This window comes from Nuphar pumila, chromosome 3, assembly GCF_984573655.1.
Source record: "Nuphar pumila chromosome 3, dmNupPumi1.hap1.1, whole genome shotgun sequence".
Classification (NCBI taxonomy): Eukaryota; Viridiplantae; Streptophyta; class Magnoliopsida; order Nymphaeales; family Nymphaeaceae; genus Nuphar; species Nuphar pumila.
Window position 1 is genome coordinate 47,396,220 of NC_143251.1, and position 9,847 is coordinate 47,406,066.

General features: G+C 38.7%; 1 protein-coding gene across 1 annotated transcript; it reads left to right on the forward strand.

Annotated features, from left to right (window-relative positions):
• Positions 1–2,071: 2,071 nt before the first annotated feature.
• LOC149842818 (uncharacterized) lies at positions 2,072–4,835 on the forward strand. The gene has a single exon (XM_089999457.1). It carries the CDS (start codon positions 2,072–2,074, stop codon positions 4,274–4,276), a length of 2,205 nt encoding a protein of 734 aa, XP_089855583.1. The 3' UTR covers positions 4,277–4,835.
• The last annotated feature ends 5,012 nt before the right edge of the window (positions 4,836–9,847 follow it).

Consider the following 9,847-nt stretch of genomic DNA (forward strand, 5'->3'; position numbering starts at 1 on the left):
TATTTTCATTATCCAGTACGATCATTTTTTTTTTAAAAATGAAAATTGGGTTGTGTCAAAGTTGGATCTGACACAATCCGGACAAGGGCTGTATCTATATCGGTAACCATGTCGACATGGGTGCAACTAGCTGGTTGCCGTGTGTATGTGACATACATAAGAATTGCATAAAAGGAGGAATGAAAATGTTTCTTAGTGACAAATCCCTTTTGTTTTTTCTGAGATTGCAAAATAAAACTCAGTTTGAACATGTGCATCATAGGATATAGATTTTTTGCTGCAATATCCTTTGTGTTTGACTTGAAGCAATATCTACCCTATAGTGGGTGCATGGGCATTGGTTGTCTTCTTTGATTTTCTTGTTAAATCTCAGAGTTTTGTGTTCTTTGATTTGTGAGTGGTCCACAAAAGATAGGAAAAAGAAAAAAAAAACTGGAGTGAGAGAAACACAATTCTTTTCTCTATGAGAAGTAGAAGTAAAAATACAAAAGAATAACGCCAAGCAGAGAGGGTGCTCCCATTCCCATATATCAAGTTGTTATTTACCATGCCAATAAAAGAAATCTTTTATCGTATATGTGTGTTGATAATAGCAATTCACGTGATAATGATTTAATTATATCTAGGACGGTATGAAGCGATTTTAATAAAAATCGCTAAATGAACAACGATTTGAATTCGCAAATCGCCACCGTAAGCGCACAACAATGTATTTCCGCATGCACGCATTTTAAAATCATATTACAATTATCTTACAAGTCGATACTAGAAAACACATAATATCTTATAAATCACTTTATATATATCGCATAATATATTATAAATCGATACGATAATTCAGCATAATTGCTTACAAATCGATATACATATCGCATAATATATTATAAATCGATATAAAAATTCAACATAATAGCTTACAAATCGATATTAACAAACAAAATAATATCTTACAAATCAATAGTATGTTACTACAACCACGATTTGTGATACATTGCATATACTGAGTGAATGAAAGATGCCAGATGGGGTAGAGGCCCTTCCTTGCATCTGTAACCAAGCATTCTTGTCAATAGGTCCCAACGTCCTACAAATATCTTTAATTTTTCAACCGTGAAAAATACAATATCCACCTGCAATAACAAAACGCCTTAATGGCACTCACGATGACATACGTTCTTCAACAATAGCATGATGACATGGAAAGGTACTCACAACGCCTTAATGACACTTGTTGGAATATTTATATGTCATTGTTTTTTTCTATACTGCCTAACGACAACGAAGAAGAGAAGATTGTAAAAAGAGATGGTCGACAAATGCCCCTATGATGCCCACCAATGATCAAACCAATCGATTGATTTATAGTTATCTCCATGAGGTAGGAACGAACTCGAGAATATTTTGTAACACAAGGTAGGAACGAGAAGGCGGCAATGTGTTGTAACACAAGCTAAAAACCAAGGCGAAAACGATGACAAAGGGTGTTCCGGTGACAACAACCGACAAAAAAGGGTGCTTCGGCGGTAGCAGACGATGTTAAAGAGTGCATCATCAAAGGGAGCTTCTGTTACAGTAGATGGTGCGTCGTCAAAGGGTGATCCGTTGGTAGCATAGGAATTTACTGCTTAGGGCAAAAACAAAACGTTTAGACTTTTTAAAGGGTTAAGATCATCCTCTCTTTTCTTGATAAAAGATATTTTTGTCATTTTCTCGAACCATCGTTTTATGACGAGAATGACGAAAAGGGGTACTTAAGTCTTTGTAATCGCATCAGACTTCAATGCTAAGTGATGTCGACACACATGAATACATGCCCCACGTGCTTATATATGTGATGCTCGAACCCCCGAACATGCACTGTTGCAAATGCCAGTCTTCGGGGGGACACAAAACACCTTCCCTTGTACAAACCGGACCCTTTAACAACACTACCCTAACCTAACCTCTCTCTCTCTCTCTCTCTCTCTCTCTCTCTCTCTATATATATATATATATATATATATATATATATATATATATATATATATATATATATATATATATATACCGAGTCCTTTCCCGGCAATGCCCGATGAGGAATCAGTCGCTGTCGCCCCTTCCCTCCTTTACTCTGCTCCTACTCAGAAAGAGGAGCATCTCCCATCATTCTACCGGAATTTGTTTTTCTCCAATCGAGCTCGCAGGGGACCTCCTTCGCAGAAACGAGTGGAGCACAAAGGTTGAGAACGAGCTGAGCACCCGCCTCCCCTCTTTCTTCCCATCCCAACTCCTACTGCTCATAGAGAGAATTGGGGACAGCAGAAAGGCTCTGAGATTCTACGAGTGGGCGAAATGTCGAGCACCCACTTGCCCAATCTCTCGTATTCATGCCCCCTCTGCCTTCTTCTCCATGTTCAAGGTCGCACTTGGCGACCCCGTCGATTCCCGGCCGCGAATGGAAGAATTGATCCAGAAATTCGAGGAGAACGGCTCTCCTCTGACGTTGGATTCCGCCTCCCTGCTGATCAAGTACTTCGGAAGAACCAATTCGCTCGAGAGAGCGATCGGAGTCTTGGAAGAGGTAAAGAAGTCGAAAATCCCTATCAGAAAACCCTTTCTTCATAACAATCTCTTGGAGGTTTTGGTTAACTGTGATCGTTTCGATAGAGCCATGGAATTGATTGATGAAATGGACGGCAATTGCGCTCCTAATCGCGTTACGTTTTCGATCATTTTCTCCGGTTTATTGAAGAAGGGAAGGCTTTCCGATGCTTTTGATCTGGTTGTTAAGATGGGTAGTCATGGGGTGTTTCCTGATGCTGTTCATTTGACTCAATTGATTAGTAAGTTATGCAAAGTTGGTGAGAGAGAGAAGGCTTGGAGTGCACTTCATGCTGTTATGGATATGGGGGGTAGGGTAAAAGTAGCCTCTTTTAACGCCCTCTTGGCCGGTTTAGGTAGAGACTGCAATTTTTCAAGGATGAATGTGCTGCTTAGTGAGATGAAGAAGGTGGGAGTTGCACCTAATGTCATAACGTTTAGTACCCTTATCAATAACCTCTGCAAATCGCACCGGGTGGATGAGGCGTTGCACGTATTTGAGAAAATGGGAGAGGCTTTTGGGTGCGAACCTGATGTTATTATGTTCAACACCCTGGTTGATGGCCTTTGCAAGGTGGGCAGGCATGGAGAAGGTTTGTCATTGGTTGGAAGGATGAAAGAATTTGGTTGCTCGCCGAATGTCGTGACTTATAACTGCTTGATAGATGGTCTCTGCAAGGCTGGAGAGATTGATGGTGCTCGTGACTTGTTCACCCGCATGATTAATCACAGGGTTCGGCCAAATATAATTACAATGAACTGTATCATAGATGGCATGTGTAGGCATGGTAAAATAAGCACCGCACTTGATTTTTTTCGTGGCATGGAAGCAGAGGGTCTGAAAGGCAATGCTGTGACTTACAGTTGTTTGATCAATGGATTCTGTCAAGTTAACAACATGAACAAGGCTCTCAGTCTGTTTGAAGAGATGAAGCATAGGGGCATACCGCTTGATTCAGTGGTATATTTCACTTTGATTTCTGGTTTGAGCTATGCTCAAAGCTTGGATGAAGCACGGTCTTACCTGCATTTGATGCAAAAGGATGGTTTTGCCCCTGATAATGTCTGCTATAATATTTTGATCAATGGATTTTGCAGTAAAAAGGAATTTGACAAGGCCCACGAAATGCTCACGGAAATGGAAAAAGTGAGTTTGAAACCTGATACGGTTACATATAACACGCTTATTGCAGCTGCATGCAGGGATGGTGATTTCTCCACTGCACATGAACTGATGGAAAAAATGATTGCTAATGGTTTTAAGGCATCTGTGGTTACTTATGGCACTCTCATCCATGGTTACTGTAAAACTGCCAATCTTGATCAAGCTATGAACCTCTTTAGCAGCATGGCCCAGAAGGGTCTTTCACCAAACACTGTGATCTATAATATTTTGATTGATTCTTTGTGTTTGGAAGATAGAGTCGATGATGCTCTTTGTCTCATGAAGGATATGCGTGTGAAAGGGGTGCTTCCAAGCACTGCTACATACAATGCCATGTTGAGAGGCCTATCGAGAAGGGATTTATATGATGAAGCATATGAGCTGATGGATCAGATGAAAGAACATGGATGCAGTCCTGATAATATGACTGCTGAGGTCCTCACCAATTGGTTTTCTGATGCTGGTGATCTCTCCAAGCTAAGAGTCTTTTTCGAGGGGAATGTAAATGTTAATGCAGTCTCAGTTTGTTAGCTGTTAAATGTTCTATGGTATTTTCAGATTTCAGTAGAAACCACTTTCACAACCTTCTCAACATGACTAACCTTAAGTTTTGTGATTGGAGCTAGAGATCAACCTCTGTAAGTGCTTTTTACTGATGTTGCATTGTTCTTTCAGTACCATAAAACCATCAGGAAATGGTGGTAAAGGATAATATACAGTTGCAGGAATAAGGGGTGTTTCAAGCTGGTCTGTTGCTGTGAAGATCCATCCCAACTAAATGAACCTAAAAAAAAGTTGAATTTAAATTTTTTGGCTGTCCAAGCAAAGCTTCGAGGAATCAGGAAATTGTACATGAACTTGCATACAACCAGTATGATGTGCTTTTGTTGTAGTGACATCTGGTACTCAAATTATGTCCAGGAGAATTCTGTGAGGGTGCTTCATTGGTTCTTCTATCAATGTATTTGTCAGATGTCTATGATCTTGCTCCTTATGCACCATGCAAGGTGCTTATATGTTGGATGATCTCAGCTTCTGCTGTTCCTATTTGTTTTGTCAGTGTTATCATTGCTGGTAGTTTTTGCATTGGTCCTCTTCTGGCACTTGTCCAATAATCTGTAAAATGGCTATGCAATGATGATAGAAAATTGAAAAATCTCATTTTTGAGGTTTAGCTTCTACATGGGTTGAACCATGGTCACATGTCATGGGCTGTGGGATGTTTGTCACAGACTACTGGACTGTGGAGAACTGCATAATGTGTGCCTGCACGCCAATGTATGCGTGTATGTGGGATTAAAATGATTCTACCGAAACTTTAGGGCACAAACTAGTAAAACCTTGTCATCAGAGCTACGTTAAGAAGAAGAAGACGAAGAAGATGAATAATTTTATGTGAGGTAACTCAAGTATTTGTGAGGTTTGTCGGTTTGAGTTAAAAAAAATTATAGATTTTTTATGCGACGTTATTACATTTTTTGTGAGGTAAATAAAAAAGAATCAGATTTTTTATGCGACATATTTTTTATGCGAGGTAACTCAATTATTTATGATGTTTGTCTGTTAGAGTTAAAAAAAAATCATAGATTTTTGTGTTACATTATATTTTTTATATGAAGTAACTCAAGTATTTGTGATGTTTGTCGGTTCAAGTTAAAAAAAAATCACAGATTTTTATGCAAATTTCAGAATTTTTTATGTGAAGTAACTCAAGTATTTGTGATGTTTGTTGGTTCCTGCACTTATTTTATGTGAATTTGATACATTTTTAATGTGTGGTAACTCATGTATTTGTGAGGTTGGAGTTTCTGATGGAGACGAAAAAAAAGTCACATATGAAGAAAATTTGCACCGAAAGCGATAAGTGCGAAGGCTAAAAAGGTTATAAAAATAACAGTATTTGTGATTTTGAACAACAGATAGATTTTACAATTTTGAAGGCATTTTAGAAAACATGTCATTTTCGTCATCAAGTACGGTCATTTTAAAAAAAAATATTTTGGGTTGGGTCAAAGTTGAATCCAGACCATGTAACTCAAAAAAAAAAATCAGATTTTTTATGCGACGTTATTATATTTTTATGCGAGGTAACTCAATTATTTGTGATGTTTGACTGTTAAAGTTAAAAAAAAAATCATAGATTTTTGTATTAGATTATATTTTTTATATGAAGTAACTCAAGTATTTGTGATGTTTTTCGGTTCAAGTTAAAAAAAATCACAGATTTTTATGCAAATTTAAGAATTTTTTATGTGAAGTAACTCAAGTATTTGTAATGTTTGTTGGTTTCAGTTTAAAAGAAAATTCGCCTGCACTTATTTTATGTGAATTTGATAAATTCGTAATGTGTGGTAACTCATGTATTTGTGAGGTTGGAGTTTTTGATGGAGACGAAAAAAATCACATACGAAGAAAATTTGCACCAAAAACAATAAGTGCGAAGGCTAAAAAGGTTATAAAAATAACAATACTTGCGATTTTGAACAACAGATGGATTTTACAGTACAATTTTGAAGGCATTTTAGAAAACATGTTATTTTCATCATCCAGTACGATCATTTAAAAAAAAAAAAATGAAAATTGGGTTGAGTCAAAGTTGGATCCGACACAATCCTATTTGGATCCAACTACATTCCTATTTGGTGGTCTGGGAAAAACCTCCCAAGTGCCACATTTATGTAAGGCTTCCATTTCTTCTCGCTTCAATCTACTTCTTTGAGTTGACAACTTGATAAAATGTGAGAGGCTATCTTCTTTGTTTATTGCAGTAAAAACAATTGAAAATCCAGAGAGAAATTTTTGGAGCTGACCCATTTGTCAAGTGGGTGTCGAGCCCGAGTAGACCTCCTGACATCCAACGTCTGTGAGGAAGTAGGAGGTATATTAAGGTCCGGACAGGAAGTAGAGACGGCTGGAAGTTCCTTTTCACATCAGGTGTAGACGATACCCTTATACCTTCCTGACCGTACTGTGCGTACCTGCACAGTACTTCTCTAAGGTACGATTCTTACTAACTATTTGATTCTTCTGCTTTTGCTTAATTGGAACAACTCCATTTTTGGCCCTTCGATCATTCGGTTGCATGATCGCTCAATTCCTAAGGTTTATCTACTTGAAATGCTTGAATTCTTGCGATCATTTAGTTCTTCGGTTGCATTATCATGCAATTCTTGCTGTTCTTTGATCCTCCGATTTTTGTATTTCTCCAATTCTACAGCCTTTCGAAATTGCATTTTTTTTCTTTGGTTGTACGTTCATTTAGTTCTTGGGTTAACCCATGAGAAGAAAAGAATTATCGTTTCCAATTTGTTTTCGTCTTTGACTGCATGGATATTTAGTTCATCGGTGTGTTTTCAGCAGACAACTATGCAGGGATGGAGAAATGGTGATGCTGAGTTCCACCCCTTCTTCACACTTGGTGATCTATGGGAGTCTTTTAAGGAGTGGAGTGCCTATGGGGCCGGTGTGCCGTTAGTGTTAAATGGAAGTGATTCTGTTGTTCAGTATTATGTACCTTATCTATCAGCGATCCAACTTTATGCAGATTTATCAAGTTCTTCCTCATAGAAGCCTAGGTGTGTTTTCTTTTGGTTGTAACTTTTTGTGTTACGTAAATTATACTTGTCATTATGTTAGTTTTTCATCAGTGCTTAGTATATTTCTTCAGTTTGATGTTGAAAAGATTTTGATGATTGACATTCTTCTATAAGAATGAGAAGTTGAAAAGTACCAGTGAAGGTAATGTGCATATTTGATTGACAAGTTTTTGGATGTATTGTGGACATAGGTTTATCAATCATTGTATAATGCTAAGCAAGTTTCTTCTTAGAGTAACTGGTCTGTGTGTGTGTGCCTGCACGCGTGGGCATGCATTGGCTGCAATATTTGTCAACCGAGACCCGTATTATAAATTAGCTTGAAATATAAAAATAATCACCTGCATCATTTTTATTAAGTACCTTTTTGGAGATTTGATATCAGAATGTTAACAGCTTCTGTTATACTTGCAATGGCATATTCAGAATATGTTTCAGTAGCCTTTTTTTGGAGATTTGATGACAGTTTTCACATCTTCGGTTCAATTGTGTTATTTCAAAGAAGACAGTGCTGAATATTATCTCCATCGGGTTCCTGAAAATGTTTTTTTTCCTACATTTCTTCGTTTTCAAATGTTTTCTGGCATTAAAATGAACATTGCCACAATGTGGAGAGTGCTTAGTGTTAGTCTGAGTGCTCTTCATATGTGCAGCATTTCTTGGTGTCAGTCCTGCTGGACATTCTTGTTAGTTGATTGTGTTTCTTTAGCTCGTAGCTTCATTCTAATGGATGATTAAATACATATGCAGCTGGTGGGAAAAGTTTGAGGTTTTCAAGACTCAATTTGGCTAAGATAAAATTTTGTAAGTTTCATCTTGGTGGGACAGCTCCAAAATTGTGATTTTGGATCCTCCAAAGTGCAGAACGGGTTAAGGACCATGTTTACCTGCATCCATGATAAAGCTGGATATCTGATAACATACGTAAACATGTTAGAAAACCAGAGAAAACTGGGGATCAGAAATTCTGCTTCCCAAAAAACTCTTTTTACTAACCCAAATTGAGATTTTGTTTTCACTTAACAAATACAATTTGTACGGACCTATGATGGCAATGTGTATTGTTGGGAAAACTGTAACCTAGATTTCTACTTTGATTGTGGATATTAGATGAGATTACAACATTGTCTTGTGAATAACCTATGTCACAGGGACTCGGCAAACTGGATGCCGCACCTGCGTCGCCGTGATGCGAAGCGGGTGCGGCACCCGGTGCGGTCAACACACCCAGGGTCATTTGTGTCCAGTTTTTGGACAAAAAAATTCTCCAGACTTTTCTTTCGGCGAACACACACACACACACACACACAGAGAGAGAGAGAGAGAGAGAGAGAGAGAGAGAGAGAGAGAGAGAGAGAGAGAGAGAGAGAGAGAGGACGCGGTAGGGGGCCGCCGGCCTTCCGGCGAACGCAGAGAGAAAGGGGGAGGGCACGGCAGGGAGCCGCCGGCCTCCTGTCGGCCCTTCGGCAAACAAAAGAAGAAGGAGACGAAGAAGAAAAGAAGAAGAGAAACCTGAGAGAGAGCCGGCAAAGTCGTCGGCTCCGGGGTTCGGTCGCACTCCAGGAGCGAGAGAGAGTGCACAATCGAGAGGGAGAGGAGGAGGAGCGCAGGGGTGAGGGCTTCCCCCTCACCCTTGTGTAATTTAAAGGGCACGGGAGGATGCAAATCGGGAAACCTCAAAGGGGTTTCCCTTTTCAGCAGAGGGGAAAAAAAATGAAGGCCCGTGGCTGCGTGGGCGTTAAAATTTTTTTTTAGGGTTTTCCCTGGTCTCGGTTCTGGTCCGGGTGTGATTTTTTTTTTTTTTTGTAAAATCGTGGGTTTTACACCTACCCCTAACGAGCAAAGCCCTCAGAGAGATGAGACAGCTACCGCACCCAGGGTCATTTATGTCCAACTTTTGAACTTTATATATATATATATATATATTTGCTGCACCCCCGCACCCAAGTTTTTTGAAAGTGCCGCACCTGCACCCATGTGACATAGTGAATAACTTAAGTGGATAAATGAATCACTCTATTAGTTTGAAGACTGGAGTCTAACATAAAAATTCGTCTTGTTTGACTTGAACTTTCTGTTTGTCTTGATTTCTGGTTGGAAATGCAGAAGCAATGAACTTTACAACCCGACCATAAAGATTGATTATAGATCTCAAAAATCCTTTTGGAACAAGATCATGAGAAGTGAACATTCAATTTGTGCATTTTAGAAACTTGGGTTACTGCATTCTTGCCTTATCGATATTCTGGGAAACTATTGTAGGTGGTATGTTTCTTCTGTGCCCAGAAGTGTTTATTAGATGCACATGTTGGAAGTTGCCTGCTAGAAGCAAATTCTTTCACAAAATCAAAATCTATGGTTTGGCCAAGTAACAAGGAATTTCTTCCTTTTTGCTAGAAAACTTACTAAATCAATCAAAAATCTAGTAATTACAAAACAAAAGGACCACAACATTGGGATTTTATTGAATGGAATAAAAAAAAGGCTGTGATCAATGCTTCCAGTC